This window comes from Alosa pseudoharengus, unplaced genomic scaffold, assembly GCF_046254945.1.
Source record: "Alosa pseudoharengus isolate Yale_2024_CS ecotype anadromous, Long Island Sound unplaced genomic scaffold, YU_APseudo_1.1 YU_APseudo_1.1_scf_9, whole genome shotgun sequence".
NCBI lineage: Eukaryota > Metazoa > Chordata > Actinopteri > Clupeiformes > Clupeidae > Alosa > Alosa pseudoharengus.
Window position 1 is genome coordinate 41,664,264 of NW_027468881.1, and position 20,853 is coordinate 41,685,116.

Consider the following 20,853-nt stretch of genomic DNA (forward strand, 5'->3'; position numbering starts at 1 on the left):
GGCGGGTAGGACTCGAGTCATGGGTCTCCATGTTAACTTGGAGCTGACTGTGGTGCACCCGTAGATATCTAGGCTTTTATATCTAAGAGCTTTTACATCTATGGGCTTTTATATCTATGGGCTTTTATATCTATGGGTTTTTATATCGAAGAGCTTTTATATCTAAGAGCTTTTATATCTATGGGCTTTTATATCTATGGGTTTTCATATCTAAGGGTTTTTATATCTATGGGTTTTCATATCTAAGGGTTTTCATATCTATGGGTTTTCATATCTATGGGCTTTTATGGGTTTTTATGGGTTTTGCATATCTAAGGGCTTGTATATCTATGGATGCTCCCCCAGGGAGTGTACAAGTATTGTATTGTGAAGGAGCACAAATATGTTTTACTACCACTACAATCTTCTCACCACTTTGTATAAATACTGTATTGGTGGCGTCTTAAGAACATACTACTACTAATCAGCTCATTTCTTTAGTGACATCATTTCTTAATCGTATCTGCTCGCTCTCCCCCTGTTCCAGTTTTACATGCCGGCCCTGGCGGTGATCGGCACTGTAAAGAGTCAGCTGGTGGTCTTCATTCTGATGTCCATGTTGGCTGGCTCTAGTCTTGCTGCACTCTACCTGTTGCCATGGTGAGTAGGTGTGTAGCAGCTTTTGGAGTTGTGCAAGTTCATGGTGGTCACTAAAGGCAGGCGCGCCTGCAGGGATACGTCCGTACGCACTGTGCGTACCATCAGGCTCAACAACAAGAAAAAATTTCCCTGTGTGTGTGTAATGTGTATTCACACCAAATTGGCCCACCATACCTTCCCAACTATGCACAGTATCCCATTAGCTGCCATCAGGCTATTTACAATTTTCTATTACGTAACTTAGTGAACACTTATCAAAATTAACGCGCGTGTTTGAGCAGGAGACACAATATGCATGCAGGCACGTAGGCTACTTGTTTTCTTTTACTCGGCTATCTATCTATATGTGGTTATCAGCACACAATGTTGAGCTAATTCACTAATTCAATACTCATGATGTATCACAAGTTTAAACAACAGAAAGTATGGAGGCAGCAAAGCTAGAAGAGTTATTCCAGATGGGCAAGAACAAGGTAGGCAATTGGTGTGCTTGTCAGAACGTTAGACTGCATTACAGCTGTTTAAAGCAAGAACAAAACAAGGTAACTTTAGCCTATGTAACGCCCTTTACCTGTAGTTTCACTTAAGGTAAAGGCCTGAGTTCTGTTAAGGTGGATCTCTCCTTACTTTTTTGTGTCACTACTTTTAACGCTTAGTTAACCCTCATAGGGTGTTCGTTTTTTTGTTACACAGGAGGTGCTGCTGGGTCTGGTGGACCCATTGCATTTTAGGCCTTTTAATTCAACATAATCAAACTTTTTTTTTTTTAAATACTCACTAGATGGTTACTTCATCCCAATTGCAAGTAATATAAACAACACATATGTTAAATGTGTTGCCTTTACCTTTGTTAAATCACAATTATGAATAGAAGTGCCACTCGTTTTTGTTTATTTTTTTATTAAAATATAACAAAATAAGGAAATGCATCATAAAACAGGCATTACTGGAAAATAATCAACAATTGTACAAATGAAGCAAGTTTTATTTATTTGAATTTCATTAGAAATTGAACATCTGTCTGAACAACACATTGAAGCCATTGAACACAGCAATTTTATACCAGACTATACCACACATGAGGGGCAGAGTCTCACTGTGTGTGTATTGCATATGTATTTTTTGATTGGGGATGGCATGAAAACGTAAAAAGAAGAATTGATGTCTTGTGCATGAGTGACTGCCAAGCATGTAGGTCCTGGTAGCATCCAAATCACATTGGCAGCCATGCAGGGGAGTTCATTTCTTGAGCAGGAAGACCATTCAATTCTACCATTTTTTGACATCCATATGTTGTCATTTGCAAGCTGCTGACAGTCGAGTCCAATGTCTGGCTGCTCAATGGCTGGTTCTATGGCTGGCTGCTCAACGGCTGGTCCTGCGGCTTGCTGCTCATCGGCTGGTCCTGGGGCTGGCTGCTGGCGGGCTGGTCCTGAGGTTCGCTTGCGTTTCAGAGCTGGCTGACAGGCTGGTCCTATGGCTGGCTGTTCACGGTCTGGTCCTGAGGCCTGTTTGCGTTTTGAAGCTGACTGAGGAGCTGGTCCTGTGGCTTGCTGCTTATTGGCCGGTCCTGGGGCTGGCTGCTGGCGGGCTGGTCCTGAGGTTCGCTTGCGTTTTGAAGCTGACTGAGGAGCTGGTCCTGTGGCTTGCTGCTTATTGGCCGGTCCTGAGGCTGGCTGCTGGTGGGCTGGTCCTGAGGTTTGCTTGCGTTTCGATGTAGGCTGACGGGCTAGTCCTAAGGCTCACGGGATGGTCCAGGGGCTGGCTGCTTGCGGGCTCCGTCCTGGGGCTGGCTGCTTGCGGGCTGGTCCTGGCTGATCACAGGCTGGTCCTGGCTTCTTGCGGGCTGGTCCTGGCTGCTCACAGGCTGGTCCTGGCTGCTTGCGGGCTGGTCCTGGCTGATCACGGGCTGGTCCTGGCTGCTTGTGGGCTGGTCCTGGTTCTGGCTGCTTCTGGGCTGGTCCCGGCTGCTCACAGGCTGGTCCTGGCTGCTTGCGGGCTGGTCCTGGCTGCTCACGGGATGGTCCTGGGGCTAGCTGCTTGCACGGCTGGTCCTGGTCCTGGCTGCTTGCGGGCTGGTCCCGGCTGCTCACAGGCTGGTCCTGGCTGCTCACTGGATGATCCTGGGGCTGGCTGCTTGCAGGCTTGTCCTGGCTGCTGAAGGGCTAGTCCTGAGGCTCTTTTACATTTCGGAGCTGGCTGATGCTTATCCTCCTCTTCAAACTCAGTGTCGGACTCTAATTTTTCAGAAATGTTATCCTCACTTTCTGAAACTATTTGCTCTGCATCACCATCAAAACCCTCTGACACACTGACACACACACTGGACCTATGATTTCCACACTTTAACTAGTTCCGGGTCCAGTGGACCCGAACATCCTGTGTGTAATATAAATGTGAAGGGGGGGTATGCAGGGGGGGTTCATTGAAAATGTTTTCTGATTTATGTTCCTCACAGAAAATGAGCCAAGGCCAATGAATCTTAGTTTTAAAAAATAATTATTTGTATCATTTTTATTAAGCTAAAAACTGAAAACGGGTCCCACAGACCCGAACACCTTATAAGGGTTAAATCAAATTTCCAAGTATGACCATTTCTGAACAATTAATAAATATCCCCTCATCAAGACAAATACCACAGTTTTAATGCCAAATGCTGTTAATTTATTTCTATTAACAAAGGTAAGGATATGGGAAAGTTATAAATAACAATAAATATATAAATGTGCAATATAAATGCTGTATGTTTAACAATGAATATATAAATTATGTATAGCTAATGTACAATCAGTTGCCAACTGACTAGATAGTATGAATAATACCAGGATATAAAAACAATCCATAAATACAATATAAAACCTGTGGCTTGACGAACTTGACCAGCAAGTGTAATAGATGTAAACACACTTCTGTAAAATATCTTTAGCACAGCGGAGTTAGAAGGTTTAGTTTATAAATAACACAATATGATTAAGCAAGGTTAGGTTTAGAAGTACTACAGTATGATTAAATAAGTATACGTTTAGAAATATTAAAGTATGAATTGATAGGCTAAGTTTAGGTTTAGAAGAACTGCAGTATGATTAAATACAGGGTGCTTGCTCTTTTTCCAAATTCAAATTCCAGACTTTTTCCAGACTTTTTTAAAACTGGATTTTTTTTTCTCAAGACCTTAACTTTATGTACTTGTATACTTGTGTGCCTACTTCCTACTTCATTGGTTGAGATTGTACCAACTGTGTTTATTAGAAATATTTTTTTTATAGGCTAGAATTCAATTAACAAATGCATTATTCACAGTAAATTATGCTTTTACTGATGAAAATGTTTCAAAACATGAAAATCACAAGTACATGAATTTCACATCAAACAAGTGTCACAAAAACTATCGGTAACACTTTACTTGACGGGTGAGTTCATAACACATTCATAGCAGCTGTCATAAACTGCACATAAAGCATTCATGACTGTTTCATGAGACATGACTCAACATTCATACCAAACCTTTCATGAATGTGGAAGACAGAACGACGAAAACTTGTCAAAATAAAAGTCCATCAATCGTAAAGCAGCATTGCCGTTTTTGTAAATATTTCATGAATATCTTATGAAGTCTACATTGCATGTCACTTTACTATAGAAGTTGTGAAGTATTTGTAATCACTGAGTTTAACACTGGGAGGCAAACTAGCCTACATTCGACTTGTATTTGTGTAACCTGGAATGGTTGGACATTCCCAGTAGCAAAAGATGAGAAATTATCTGCAAAGGTTACATCATAAAACAAATACATTTTTATGAAACAAAAATTATTTACTTGACCATGTTCTGTCTTTTTGGCACTGGACTAGCCCATTGACTCAAAAACACGCAACGACCCATTTCTGTTGACCACTAGGCTAGCTATGTGTCAATAGACCTCAGCAGTGACGAAAAGGTGCCAGACTAGGCTAAGCAAGCGTTGATTGGATATCATTCCATTAGGCCAATACAGTACGTGTTAGTAAAATTATAGTTTTATAGCCTAGCCTTCCTTCCTATTTCTCATTTCACAATGCCTTTGAGCATACTGTAAGATTCTACCATACATTTTTTCCATACTTTATTAAGACTTTCACACAAAATTCAAGACTTTTCAAGGTCTGGAAAACAGTGTTTCAAAATTCCATACTTATTAAGACTTTCAAGACTTGCGCAAGCACCCTGTAAATAGGTTTATGTTTAGAAATAGTGAAGTATGAATAGATAGCCTAAGTTTAGGTTTAGAAACACTAAAGTATGAGTAATAGTATAAATACTATATTAAACGACCCATAAGGTTGTCAATTCAAGGCTAAACCCCTTAGCCTGGCTTAAGGCCAGACAACGGCAACCAATTTGAACATCACATAAGACAACAACAATGTGGGCCCACACATACACTCTCTCTTTCACACACACACACAATACCGCACGGTATCGAGGAGTTATCGTTGCAGGCCTGTGTCGTTGCTTGTGCTCGGTGAGGCTACAAACAGACTAGCCGCTTCACTCAGCTGAGCCTGAAAACAAAAAGGGTTACGATACCTCCAACAACGTTAGCTCGCGCCGGCAACGAGGCAGTGACAGTACAGCAGCGGGGGAAAACATCCAACCAAGAGGGAGTGAGAGCGAGACGTCCAGCGTTGCCATAGGAGGTATAAGGCACACGGTAGCCTAAACCGCTATCTGGTTTTTCCTTCACCGTCGTCGAGCGCACAGCAGACACTTAACCGAACTCGTTAACTGGCTAGTTTACTTAGCTTGCTAGCAAGGCCACTTATCTCACCCACGACTATAGCCCTTAACTGATGAGACTTTTGTCTGTACACTATTACAAAACAAACAAACTCATTACACACAGTTCCCGATAAGACAACTGGCACACCAAAACAAAATAGCTTATTTACAAAATTATCTCTCACATCTGGATCCTTTCACCTGTAGTCAGCCTGACTAACGTTACTCCCAGCGCGTCTTATTATTTCAACGCTCGTGCACTACTCAAAAAACCCGGGGACCCCTGTATGAACTGTGATTGGCTGTAAGCCAGTCTTAATGTTTTATGGGTTAGAGTGCCTACAAATAAACTCTTGAAAGTTCTCAACAACTATTATATTGAATGTAGTTTTATATATTTAAGTATTAGCATATTTATTAACTTATCTATGTATCTATTTAACTTTATATCCTAATATTTATTTTCCCTGTGGGTTACACCTATATAGGGCTGTATCAAGTTGTCCAAATGAATAGGTCATATGGTTATGGTTATGGTTATGGATTTAGCAGACGCCTTTGTCCAAAGCGACATATAAATACAAAACAACATAATAATATTTAAAAATGAACAGGGAACAGATTAAAATCTAGGTCAAATATAGTAAGGAGAATAGTTGTAGTACACAATAATATCAATTCAATCAATAGCCTAATAAAAAAGCAATGTAAAAAAGGGGAAAGGCAATAATAAAACAATAATGTCAATTCAATCAATAATATAAAACAATAACATGCTAAGACTACATTAAGGAGAATATCAATAATAAACAATAATGTCAAATTAATTAACAGCCCAATTAAAATAAAACAACATTATATAAACCATAACACATAAGCGCTTAAACAACTAAGTATATGTTGAATAGGAATGTCTTTAGACCCCTCTTAAACGACCCAAAACTACCACAGGAACGGAGACCACTGGGCAGTTCATTCCACCAACATGGAACCACTGAAGAAAAGAGTCTGGAATTAGACCCAGTTTTTATGACTGGTCGACACAACATACGCTCACCAGAAGACCGCAGTGGGCGGTTAGGGATGTAAGGCTTGATTATTGAATTAAAATAACTAGGAGCAGATCTAGTTAGTGTCCTATAGGCCAAAGTGAGAGATTTAAATTTAATTCTGGCTACTATAGGGAGCCAATGGAGAGTAACTAGGAGAGGAGTTACATGTGTCCTCTTTGGCTGATTGAAGACCAGGCGTGCTCCAGCATTTTGAATCAGCTGTAATGATCTTGTTACACAAGCGGGTAAGCCAGCTAACAGTGAATTACAATAGTCCAGCTTAGAGATGACCATGGTCTGAACAAGAAGTTGTGTGGAATCTTGTGTCAGATAAGGTCTGATCTTCCTAATGTTGTAAAGCATAAACCGGCATGATTTTGCAATAGAAGCTATATGCTCAGAGAAGTTAAGTCGGTCATCAATTACAACGCCCAAGTTTCGTGCCGATCTAGTTGGGGTCAGTGAAGTTGAGTCAAGCTGGATGTTAATCTGTTGGGGAATAGCTGTTTTAGCTGGAAACACCAAAAACTCTGTTTTTGAGAGATTAAGCTGAAGGTGCCGATCTTTCATCCAGGCTGAAATATCCTTAAGGCATGCAGAAATCCGGTGGGAAACACTAGAGTCATCAGGTGGGAAAGACAGGTAAAGTTGAGTGTCGTCTGCATAACAGTGATGGTCAAATCCATGGGAGCGAATAGTATCACCTAAGGAAGTGGTGTAAATAGAGAAAAGCAAGGGTCCTAATACTGATCCCTGAGGCACACCTGTGGTGAGGGCATGAGACTTAGATACTTGTCCCTGCCAAGACACGTTGAAAGAACGACCTTTAAGGTAAGATTCAAACCAGTCAAGAGCTTTTCCAGAAATTCCCAGTTCAGATAGTATAGATAGGAGAATGTCATGGTTAACAGTATCAAAGGCTGCAGATAAATCTAGTAGAATTAATACTGATGACTGAGCAGAGGACTTAGCTACTCTCAATGCTTCAGTCACAGACAGAAGAGCAGTTTCAGTAGAATGACCACTCTTGAAACCAGACTGCATAGGGTCTAGTAGATTATTCTGATGAAGAAAGTCACAAACTTGCTTGAAGACCACTTTCTCCAAAACCTTTGACAAGAAAGGAAGAAGGGAGACAGGTCTGTAGTTCTTCACCTCAGTTGGATTAAGTGTACTTTTCTTTAGCAGAGGTGTAACCCTAGCCTGTTTAAAAGAATAAGGAACTATTCCAGAACTGAGTGAAGCATTAAATACATGTGTGACTGCTGGTAGAACAGCGGGTGAGATAGACTGTAGAAGAGTGGACGGGACAGGATCTAATGGGCATGTTGTTGGACGACATCGCTGAAGCAATTGAGAGACTGCTTCCTCATCAAGAGGAGAGAAAGAGTCAAATGATGGGGTCATACTAACACAAGGCAAAGCCCTCCTTATAGGAGCATCAAACTGAGCACTTATTTTAGCAACTTTTTCAGTGAAAAATGTTGCAAAGTCATTTGCTGACAGTGAAGTAGTTGATGGTGGTGGTGGAGGATTGAGGAGAGATTTGAAAGTAGAAAAAAGTTGTCTACTGTCAGTGGCGCTCTCAATCTTGCTTTGATAGAATGCCTTTTTTGCAAGTGTAACAGTGGATGAAAAGGATGACAGCAAAGACTGGTAGTTACTAAGATCATTTCCATCTCTGGATTTACGCCATTTCCTCTCAGCAGCTCTAAGTTCCTTTCGTACTGAGACTATACTGTTCGTCAGCCATGGATGGCGAGGTTTAGAACGAGTAGGTCTTGAGGAAAGAGGACATGCTGCATTCAGACAAGATGCCAGTGTAGAGCAGAGAGTCTCTGTAGCGTCATTAACCTCAAGTGTCAAGAATGAGCTAGGAGTAGGTAAAGCAGATGTTACTAATGTTGCAAAATGGTCACTTGAGAGGCTTCTGAGATTACGCCGGAACGAAATTATCGGAGGAGGAGCTGCTGGGTTATCCAGGAGACACACAGAGAATCTGATAAAGTGATGATCCGATACATGTAATGGATTAACCAAAACCTTGTCTGTATTACAGTTACGTACCAGAATTAAATCAAGATCTTTACCAGCCTTGTGAGTAGGAGGACTGTGGACACGTGTGATATTAAATGAGGAGAGTAAGGACAGGAAGTCAATTGCAGACGAGTTATCCAAATGAATATTAAAATCGCCAAGGATTAATAATGGGCATGCATCCATTGGAATAGCAGACAGTAGAATGTCCAACTCGTTCACAAAGTTCCCAAGTTGTCCTGGAGGGCGATAAATAACCACCAAGTATAATTTGTATGGTTCAGTTATCATGATGGCATGATATTCAAACGAGTTGTGGACCTGAGCAGGCAGCAACTGTGTAAACCTCCAATCATCAGAGACGAGAAAGCCTCTCCCGCCTCCTCTACCAGACGAACGACTGGTATGCGATAAAGGATAACTGGTCGACAACGCTGCAGGCGTGGCAGTATTCTCCGGCCTAATCCACGTCTCTGTAAGCGCAAGCAATTGAAGCGATAACTGTGAGGCCAGAGCAGGAATGAAGTCCGCTTTATTCACTGCAGATTGGCAATTCCACAACCCTACAGAAAAAGTAGGACAAGCCTGCTGAACTGATTGTTGCCTTTCAACACCAGTACGCTTATTAACCTGACCGGATACAGGGATATGTTGAAGGCACATTATTAGAAGGATTGTCAGCTAACAAGACAAGGTGAGACAAGAGTGAAACTTATCTGAGAGGTGCCTTGCTTGTGTCCTTGCTCGGTGGACTCGTCGCAGGTAGACTCGATTCGTCTTGACACGAGTACGGCTGCACACGAGCGCTGACGCCTCCGCTGACGCTCCAGCACAATAACCACTTTAAATGCTAGTCCTAATTGATCACGCGGAAAACCACCCCCTCTAAAAACTCACGACACCAAGGCCAGTCTAAGCGCAATTAAACAGACAGCCGTAATGAAAACAATATCAACTACCACTACCCACTACGGCTAATAACTAGTTTACCAACTTGTTACTATATGTATAGTAGACGTTGTTGTTGTATTATTGCATGTGGATGTTGTTATGCTATGTAGGTTAATTTTTTGCTGACCAATGCACGGCTAAACCGGGATACGGACAAATATTGTCCACGCGTATTTTTTTTTTTTGGGTCGGGTGTGCGTACCATAGCATTCATTCCTGCAGCCCTGACTAAAGGGATACCTTTGTATGAGAGTTCCTAATATAAATAGCCCCACATCATCACATACCCTTCACCATACCTAGAGATTGGCATGGTGTGTTTTTCAGTTAGCCTATTAGCTGGCTTGATGCTCATCACTAAGAAAATTGGTGTCCTTAAAGGTTAGATTTTTACAATTTTTTTTAATTAAGGCATTAAGATCAATTTCTAACAGATGATTTTATATTCCTCTTTTTAGTCAACTTTAGCATGGGTTCAAATACTTATTCTCCCCACTGTAACTAATATGATATAACTAATAGGTAACACTCCATAATAAGGTGCCATAATAAATAGCAAACTAGTTATTACCTAACCCTTAGTTAATATTTGTTAATTGTTACTAACATATCTATTTGGCACAAGTTAATAGTTTTTTAATCATTAATTAAATATTAGTTGTTTGCATAAAATCTGTATGTTAATGTTTTAGCAAATCTATTAACTAATATTGTATTAATATGTGTTAATAGTTAAAGGTGCGATTTGTAGGATTGTTACCGAACGTTCTGTAGGCCAAAATCAAAACACTGGTGAACGAAGACTACCAGACGCGAGCCTCTTCTGGGTTGCCAGATGTAATGAAGACTTAGCTAACGTTAGTTGACCTGCAGCTGCTTTAACGTTTCTCCAACCATGACCCAGCTACACATACGGAAACAGTGAAAACAAAAAATACCTCTCTAACCAACGTAACATATTTAGCTGAAGTTAGCGATGCAGATGAAGTTTAGCTTAGGCTACCTGTTGTGGAGAAATATGGCCAGCTCTGCGTCAGACTTGATATTCTTTGTTTGACGAAGACGTCACCATCTCAGGAAGCTCCTCCGATGTCCACTTAATTTGTTTCTTGTTTTAATTTTGGAAATTTTCCTGCCTCTCGTAGGCGTTCATGACTACAACTGACAGCTGTTGACAGTTGGCCTTTGCTAATTTGGCAACCCAAATAGGAGGACGCGCTAGCCCATTATTAATACGCTATTCTAGAATTAATCGTTCAAAACATAAACGAAAATTCCAAGAGATTCCGCCCCGTAACTCATTTTTTTTCATGGGTTTTACGGGGTTTTATGGGTTAGAATAATGTTGTCAAATAAGCTATTACTTCAATTCATCGTGTTTCCTTACTCTCTGACAACATATGGTGATCATTTTTGGAATGGTTTGGTGGTCAGTTTGTACCACTTGACAAGTTGCGGCTCTTTGAGTACATCTCTGATACAGTATTCAGGCTATGAGATGTAACAGGCAGGTCAGCATAGTTGATTTGTTGACATTTTGCAAATTTATGGCATGTCTCATAGGCAGGGATAAGCTGTTGCTCTCAAAAACGCTCCACTTAATCAACAGAGTCAGTGTAATGATGAAGGAATAGATTAGATTGACAGATATGGAAGAGATATGGAAGGTCTGCAAAGGGATTTCATGCTCTATTTAAAGAGTATTTTTAGTATTTTCAAACTACAAACATACAGTATTTGCTTTTGATACATGGCATGGTTACTGTATTTTGTAGTTTATTTTGATACACTTAAAATGAGGGTATTTAATGTTTAATTTTTAATAAAACACATTTTTATGTAAATTGGGGTATTTAATATTTTATTTTAAAATACATTTTGATGTAAATTAGGGTATTTAATATTTTATTTTAAATACATCTTGATGTATTTTTGCCCATCCCTGTGTAGGCACCGTTAGTCAGAGTTTTTTTTGGTGTGATGTTAACAGGGGATAGGGGTTTGGCCACAAAGCAGATTAGTGAGATGTTGAGCATAAAGGCAGACTAGTGTCATATTGAGCGTAATGGCAGATTAGTGATATGTTGAGCATGAAGCCTGAAGTGTGTTCAAATTCGACAGAGACAAACGTTCCTGTCAGACTTTTTGTCTTTGAACTTTTCAATCTAAATATTGTTGTGTAAAAATGTTATAGTGTCATTATCTTTTGTCACTGATTGGCCTGCCATACTGGTGGCTCAGGGAAAAGTACACACATGCCAGACTAGTGTCTCAGTGAGATGAACATGAGCTGAAAAGGAGCTGAGGTCCAGCCTCGTAGGGCCTCCCCACATTCCAGCGCTACATAACAATTCTGAGGATTGGGTACAGTATCTCAGTGAGATGAACACATGGCAGATGAGTATTGGGCATTGGGGACAGTCTCCTTGCAAATATGTGCATATTGAGATAAAAGCGTGACACCAATGCATTTGTAGTGACCACACCGGTTTCCTATTAGCTTGTTCCCGCAGGCTGTTTTCTGGCATGAGGGAGAGATCAAGAGAGCTTCAATATGTTTTTCATTAGACACTTGTCACTTGTCACATTTGTCATGAGTTATCACATCGCGATGTGATGCTTTCCTTTGGTCACAGGTCAGTGCATTGCATTCCAATTTGTTTCTGTTTTCACCAGGTCAATGCTGCCAGATGTGGTGGACGACTTTAAGCTGAAAAACCCGTCCTGCTCAGACCTGGAGCCCATGTTCTATTCCTTCTTCGTCTTCTTCAACAAGTTTGGAGGAGGCATGGCGGCAGGAGTCTCCACACTGGCTCTTTAGTGAGTACTGCACACAGCACTGACTGGCTCTTTAGTGAGTACTGCACACAGCACTGACTGGCTCTTTAGTGAGTACTGCACACAGCAGCTCTTTAGTGAGTACTGCACACAGCACTGACTGGCTCTTTAGTGAGTACTGCACACAGCAGCTCTTTAGTGAGTACTGCACACAGCACTGACTGGCTCTTTAGTGAGTACTGCACACAGCACTGACTGGCTCTTTAGTGAGTACTGCACACAGCACTGACTGGCTCTTTAGTGAGTACTGCACACAGCACTGACTGGCTCTTTAGTGAGTACTGCACACAGCAGCTCTTTAGTGAGTACTGCACACAGCACTGACTGGCTCTTTAGTGAGTACTGCACACAGCACTGACTGGCTCTTTAGTGAGTACTGCACACAGCACTGACTGGCTCTTTAGTGAGTACTGCACACTGCACTGACTGGCTCTTTAGTGAGTACTGCACACTGCACTGACTGGCTCTTTAGTGAGTACTGCACACAGCAGCTCTTTAGTGAGTACTGCACACAGCACTGACTGGCTCTTTAGTGAGTACTGCACACAGCACTGACTGGCTCTTTAGTGAGTACTGCACACTGCACTGACTGGCTCTTTAGTGAGTACTGCACACAGCACTGACTGGCTCTTTAATGAGTACTGCACACAGCAGCTCTTTAGTGAGTACTGCACACAGCACTGACTGGCTCTTTAGTGAGTACTGCACACAGCACTGACTGGCTCTTTAGTGAGTACTGCACACAGCACTGACTGGTTCTTTAGTGAGTACTGCACACAGCAGCTCTTTAGTGAGTACTGCACACAGCAGCTCTTTAGTGAGTACTGCACACAGCACTGACTGGCTCTTTAGTGAGTACTGCACACAGCACTGACTGGTTCTTTAGTGAGTACTGCACACAGCAGCTCTTTAGTGAGTACTGCACACAGCACTGACTGGCTCTTTAGTGAGTACTGCACACAGCACTGACTGGTTCTTTAGTGAGTACTGCACACAGCAGCTCTTTAGTGAGTACTGCACACAGCAGCTCTTTAGTGAGTACTGCACACAGCACTGACTGGCTCTTTAGTGAGTACTGCACACAGCACTGACTGGTTCTTTAGTGAGTACTGCACACAGCAGCTCTTTAGTGAGTACTGCACACAGCAGCTCTTTAGTGAGTACTGCACACAGCACTGACTGGCTCTTTAGTGAGTACTGCACACAGCAGCTCTTTAGTGAGTACTGCACACAGTACTGACTGGCTCTTTAGAGAGTACTGCACACAGCAGGTTTTTAGTGAGTACTGCACACAGCACTGACTGGCTCTTTAGTGAGTACTGCACACAGCACTGACTGGCTCTTTAGTGAGTACTGCACACAGTACTGACTGGTTCTTTAGTTAGTACTGCACACAGCACTGACTGGCTCTTTAGTGAGTACTGCACACAGTACTGACTGGTTCTTTAGTTAGTACTGCACACGCTAGCTCTTTAGTGAGTACTGCACACAGTACTGACTGGTTCTTTAGTGAGTACTGCACACACTGCACACAGTACTGACTGGCTCTTTAGTGAGTACTGCACATAGTACTGACTGGTTCTTTAGTGAGTACTGCACACGCTAGCTCTTTAGTGAGTACTGCACACAGCAGCTCTTTAGTGAGTACTGCACACAGCACTTACTGGTTCTTTAATGAGTACTGCACACAGCAGCTCTTTAGTGAGTACTGCACACAGCACTGACTGGTTCTTTAGTGACAGGCTACAGGCAGCTACAGGCAGCACTGACTTCAATATGTGGTGTTATTTTGATACACATACGTTCCTTTTTATTTATAAAATGTATGTTTACTGCAGATGTTCCTTTTTATTTATAAAACGTGTAAATGTGTACTGCAGATGTTTCTCATTTTGAATCATGGTCTGTTAGAACAAACATGCACAGAGTTCAAATAAGACTTAAATTGAGTTTAACCCGTAGAGTTCAACCCTATTAGTTAATAAAGTTAAACCGTAGACTGTATAAAATAGGTTCACCCCTATTAGTTAATAAAGTTAAACCCAAAACACCAACAAAAATGACAAACAGGTTTTTGATTGTGTGAAATGGCTTTGTTTGCTACCATGGTTACCACCATTCATGATCAGTCTTCCCTGACTCTAAGCCTCTCTGTCAGCTTCATCGTTGCACAATGTTGTTCCTCATGCTTAGTTTTGCAGGCTACAAGCCGGGGGCGTGCAAACACAACGAGGTGGTGATCACCACGCTTCGGGTGCTCTCGGCCCCCGTGCCCATTGCTCTGATCGTGGTGGGCATGGGACTCTTCTACTTTTACCCCATCAACGAGAAACGGCGGCAGGAAATACAATGTGCCCTCAAGCAGGCTGTGTGAGTACATTTCATATCATATTATACTTTATTATGGCAGAACAGACAGTTAAATATATTACTATGGCAGAACAGACAGTAAAATATATTAATGTTAAATATATTACTATTGCAGAACACACAGTTAAATATATTACTATGGCAAAACAGACAGTAAAATATATTAATGTTAAATATATTACTATGTCAGAACACACAGTTAAATATATTAATATGGCAGAACACACAGTTAAATATATTAATATGGCAGAACAGACAGTTAAATATATTACTATGGCAGACACAAAGCACTGACTGGCCCTTTAGTGAGTACCGCACACAGCACTGACTCTTTAGTGAGTGGAAGCAGGCTTTGTGAGTACCTATAAGTGCATTACGCAAGTTGGGTCATTCCACGCCAACTCAGCCACCCATGTACATGACACCTCTCAGATTTTGCTGAAAAGCGGTGAAAATATGCCTTATGTTACCAAACAAGGGAATCTGAAGTTTCAGGTCAATATCTCAAACGGTTTGCCCGTGGCGTCCATTTGAATTTCGGGTGCCACGGTCGTAATTGACACATTGGAATTTCACATTTCATCTTTTGCCATTTTTGGAAGCCCATAACGTCAAATGAATTTGAAGGGTATGGTACCACTGGCGGGGGTTTTATGGAGGTCCAAAAACCCTCTCCGGCAGAGGTGATTCTTTTGGAACCCCATATTTGGACCCCCAAATGACCATGTGGGCACTTGATGATCTTAATGGGATTTATACCAGATAAAGATACATATTTGTTCTTTCTTTTAATGAAATAAAATTTTTGACTATGAAGCTCCATAACATGAATTTTATTCTTCATGAAGTGTGTCAACAACATCCTCAAATGGCCATCGGACCAAAGACAGATCCCCTGTTGGGTGCCATTCCAACATATAATTTGTTGTGTCAGTGTGCCAGACATCTATGGACGCAGTGCTCGCCAATTCAAACTTGACCAAAAGGACCATGACAAAATTAATCCACTGCTTCCACAATTTCTTGGATAATAGTTAAAGACGCTTTTCAATTAAATTAAATTTTCAATTATATTTTATTTGGAGAGTGACAGCGGCAAGAACAACTCTTACGCTTTTTAACATTCTTATTATTTAGTTCTTACACTTTTTAACATTCTTATTATTTAGTTCTTACACTATGTAACATTCTTATTATTTAGTTCTTACACTATGTAACATTCTTATTATTTAGTTCTTACGCTATTTAACATTCTTATTATTTAGTTCTTACACTATGTAACATTCTTATTATTTAGTTCTTACACTATGTAACATTCTTATTATTTAGTTCTTACACACTACGTAACATTCTTATTATTTAGTTCTTACACTATGTAACATTCTTATTATTTAGTTCTTACACTATGTAACATTCTTATTATTTAGTTCTTACACTTTGTAACATTCTTATTATTTAGTTCTTACACTATGTAACATTCTTATTATTTAGTTCTTACACACTACGTAACATTCTTATTATTTAGTTCTTACACTACGTAACACGTAACATTCTTATTATTTAGTTCTTACACTACGTAACATTCTTATTATTTAGTTCTTACACTATGTAACATTCTTATTATTTACGCTATGTAACATTCTTATTATTTAGTTCTTACGCTATGTAACATTCTTGTTATTTAGTTCTTTAAAAGTTTGATGGCGGGTCTCTTTCATGGGGGATAAGGGGTTAATCCGTGACAGTCTCAGTATTTAATTGTTTGCCATCACTGAGCATAATACTAAGTTATTTCCACTATTTTCATGCTTTATCATCACTAAATTCTCCCTGATCTACATTCCAGACTTCTGGAAACAATGTCCAAAATGGAGCATTATGAAGAATAAAATTCATATTATGGAGCTTCATAGTCAAAAATGTTATTTCATTAAAAGAAAGAACAAATATGTATCTTTATCTGGTATAAATCCCATTAGGATCATCAAGTGCCCACATGGTCATTTGGGGGTCCAAATATGGGGTTCCAAAACAGTCACCTCTGCTGGAGAGGGTTTTTGGACCCCCATAAAACCCCCGCCAGTGGTACCATACCCTTCAAATTCATTTTGGCAAGAGCAAGGTTCCCACATATAACAAATAATCCTGTTTAGAATAAATATGATAATTAATTCTGGTGCTAGGGCCACCCAAAAAGTGAAAAATCACACATGCCATCAACATTTGTTAGGACTTTGGTGACCCACCTCTCACCCAAACAGTAAGGAATGTTGATTCTGCCTCCATTGTGTATTACAGGCTACAATGAACTACCATACCAGTTTCCAGCCTTCCACCACTATTAGAACAGACGTTATGGGCTTCCAAAAATGGCAAAAGATTAAATGTGAAATTCCAATGTGTCATTACGGCCGTGGCACCCCTAAATTCAAATGGACGCCACGGGCAAACCGTTTGAGATATTGACCTGAAACTTCAGAATCCCTTGTTTGGTAACATAAGGCATATTTTCACCGCTTTTCAGCAAAATCTGAGAGGTACCATGTACATGATACCCCAATTTTGGCTGTTTTCACTTGGAATGACCCAGTTGCGTCTTTATTACAGACACAGGTCTGTTTTTAATACAGTGCCATCTGATTTGATTTGATTTGATTTATTATGAATAAAGACATATCCAAGGGATAGAAAAAACATGATAAAGTGCAAGCACTTATTTCCATCATGGTCCCTGATGTTACAAGACAGGACATATATCCACATAAAACAAAACAATTAAACATCATACAAAATAGACTATGAGAGGCTAAACATATAAAACAAACTACCCTAACCCTACCTTTCTGTATTAAAGTGCAATGTGCATACATAGACAACACCAACAGACAACTCACATGGAGGATGACATGTTAGTGTCACTAGGGATTTAAATTGTCCATGAGCCAGGATTTTACCTTTTTCCTGAAACGGTGATAATTGTCAATGCTCTTAATTTCCAAAGGTAATTTATTCCAGGTCACCACACCACTATATTTGAGAGTACACTTCCCAATGTTTGTTTTGAACTTAGGCAAGTACAAGTCTGCATTACTAGCTCTGGTGTGGTACGCATGGGCATCCCTACTCCTAATGAAGTGATTTTTAAGGTATGCCGGTGCCTTATGATTGTAAACATTATTGACCACCCTGAGCTGGAGCTGTACTGCCCTAGCCTCCAGGGGGAGCCAGCCCAGCTGTTGGAACTGGAGCTTACCCACATGATCCCTTGGTGTGAGCCCCAGCACTACCCTGTCTAACCTATTCTGAGAAACCTGCAGTTTGTCTTTTAGGGCCTTAGTTAGACCACCATACCATGAGCCAAGTCCGTAATCAAAGCAGCATAAGGCCCAGGGGCGCAGGAGGCACGGGGGACGTGGGGGACGTGTCCCACGCAGTGCTGAAGAGACGGCCGTCGCCCCCCTCACTTTTGATAAGGAAAAAAAGCCTTATATACGCTAAATAAATAATAACCTATAGGTACGCTAAATAAATAATAACATATAGGTACGCTAAATACATAATAACATATAGGTACGCTAAATAAATAATAACCTATAGGTACGCTAAATAAATAATAACCTATAGGTACGCTAAATAAATAATAACCTATAGGTACGCTAAATAAATAATAACCTATAGGTACGCTAAATAAATAATAACCTATAGGTACGCTAAATAAATAATAACCTATAGGGTTTGCGCTAACTATGTAAAACTCCCCATTAACAGCATCACATCACTAACCACAGCCATCTACAGTACTGTAAGACTGCACACTCTCATATTCACTCTGTTGGATATCTGAAGCCAGTTTGTCTACTAACAACCATCATTAGAGATGCTTTTCGTTTGGAGCGGCATACTGGTAGGCCATCAAAAGCATAACATTTTCGGTTTGGTTTGGGATCTAATTTACTTTTGGACTGTTTGATTATATTGCTAAATGTTGGGACTGATGGGCACTGAACTCTGGGAGATATTTGATGGTTCACTGTTATGTTTCATGTAGTTGAAAAAGTGTCGGGATTTCCACCGCTGTTTATTGCGAGACAAGGCAGCCATTCATTGAATAGGGGTTGTGCTGTAATAGAAACCTTTTTGCGTAGCCAAGTAGCCTAAATTGAGTTATTGTTTAATTATGCATGATTTAGTAGGCTACTTTTTATTAAATTTGTAGGCTGGAATGCCTTGAGTCACGCAACAATTAAATGTAGTAGGCTTCAGCCTCTGGCAATTAGCTGGAAAGGGGCGGCAAGACAATGAGCTTGAGAACGTGTGTTGGAGACCCATGGTAGGAAAACGACTTTATTAATCCAACCAACAATATAATAAAATATTAAGAAGAGGTTATTTCATTGACTTAAATCGAAGCAATGTCTTCTAGTGCTGATGAATTGCTGGTATGGTATGGCAAATATGGGAACCTGCCTTTATTTGTCCGGCCAGGGCTCGAATTACGTGGGAGCCAGAGGGAACCGAGCTCCCATAGAGTGACGACTGGCTCCCATGAAAGCAACAAAGTCAAAAACCTGAGGGGGTCTCTCATATCTGAAGGTGTCTGGCATTGCAATTTAATCTTAAACAACCGCTCATTATCCATCCCTGTGCGATCTCTTACCATTAAAGATGTTACATTAAAATATAGGCTACTACGGGACGTAGACCTACACTACGCTCTTGAACGCAGCATGACACTTCACCACCACACCACTAGACTATATGAGCAAACCGTATCGATTTGACAGCACTCGCAAATCTGAAGAAGTCACCCTGCTTTGATGTGAGTGTTTTGTCTATTTGCATAGGCGTTCATTGGGCTAGCCTACGTGGTTTGAACTTTGATACTGTGCTGAAAAGTCTTGTTTGCTGTTGAACTTGCGCTTTACCTATTCTATGTTGATTGACAAAGCCATACATTATGGCCCATAATGCAGCCTACAATGATTGTGTTGTCTGATGATCTAGCTATCCTCTGCCATTCAGAGCTCCGGAAAGTTCCCAGCTATTTTGAAACACCTGTTAGAAATCTCTGATGTCGGAATATTCAATGGCTACCCGACAATATCTCAGTGCAAACTCCAAAATTGTTTGTCTTTTAATTTTCCACGGTTCAACACATTAGCGTACTAGAACATAGTTTGGCTGGCTTTATTCATTTCTGCCAGTTAGTGCTTTTTCCCCTGTGTATAAGTTACACTACATGCATTATTGTGTTTGACACTATAGCATATCTGAGACGGTGGTCTGGTTTAAATGAGTTACGTTTTGAAATTGAGAATGGCACAGACTAAATCGTTTAGTCTATTTCTTTGTATTGTGAAATTGAAATGAGATATGGACTATTATAATCAATAATATGTTGAAATTAATTAAAAGTAATCAATTTCTATGAAAAATCTATGTCTGTTGTATGCGTGTGTCAAGGTAAAGCCTAGGCCTACCGTGCGCATATACTGTACTGCGCAAAAGCGCCACTTGCGCCTAGGCTATTTCATTGTATCGCCTTGTTAGGCTATGCGCGGGGTGTGTCAACTTTTTATGAGATAGAGAGACCCCCTTAAAGACAAAAAGATAATTCGAGCCCTGTGTCCGGCTATAAATAGAATCAATCCCGGGCATAATTTGAGGATTTATGGTAGCCTATCTCCTGCTCAACATGACATTAGCTGTTATGTTTATTGATAACAAACTCAACTAGCCTACTGATCAACTCGTTTTCACTAGCCTAACTATAAAATACAAGTATATAGGCCTACCCAAAGTTTTTGTTCTAAGACATTTATTTCAAACATAATTTCAAGACACAAATTGGATACTTCAGTTACCTTGGTGCATAAATCCCAGAGAGTAGGCGACCACACCCCAGAGTGATGGGCCTTTCTTACGCGTTCAGTGTGGGGTATAAAAAAGCTGAGAATTTAGCGGTGTCACGTCTGGCTGTCACAGACATGGGGAGCTCTTTGAAGCTTGGGATAATGTGGTACAGTTACTAAAGTAACAGTATTTTATTTTACTTCTTATGTAATATATTTTTTTTTTCAATTTTATAAATGCTTTGTTTAAATGCTGTTGGAACAAATAGTTGATTATAAAGGCAACTTTCTGTTGCAATTTTCTGTGTGTTCTGGACTGGTAACTTGTTAAGCCAACTTGTTCTAACACTGCATAA

General features: G+C 40.5%; 1 protein-coding gene across 1 annotated transcript in view; it reads left to right on the forward strand.

Annotated features, from left to right (window-relative positions):
* LOC143115108 (sodium-dependent lysophosphatidylcholine symporter 1-like) overlaps positions 1–20,853 on the forward strand; it is a 55,258-nt gene that overhangs the window by 17,740 nt on the left and 16,665 nt on the right. Inside the window, exons 11-13 of the mRNA XM_076276985.1 lie at positions 527–639; positions 12,114–12,257; positions 14,469–14,645. Coding sequence (XP_076133100.1) covers positions 527–639; positions 12,114–12,257; positions 14,469–14,645 — 434 coding nt within the window. The remainder of the gene's footprint in view (positions 1–526; positions 640–12,113; positions 12,258–14,468; positions 14,646–20,853) is intronic.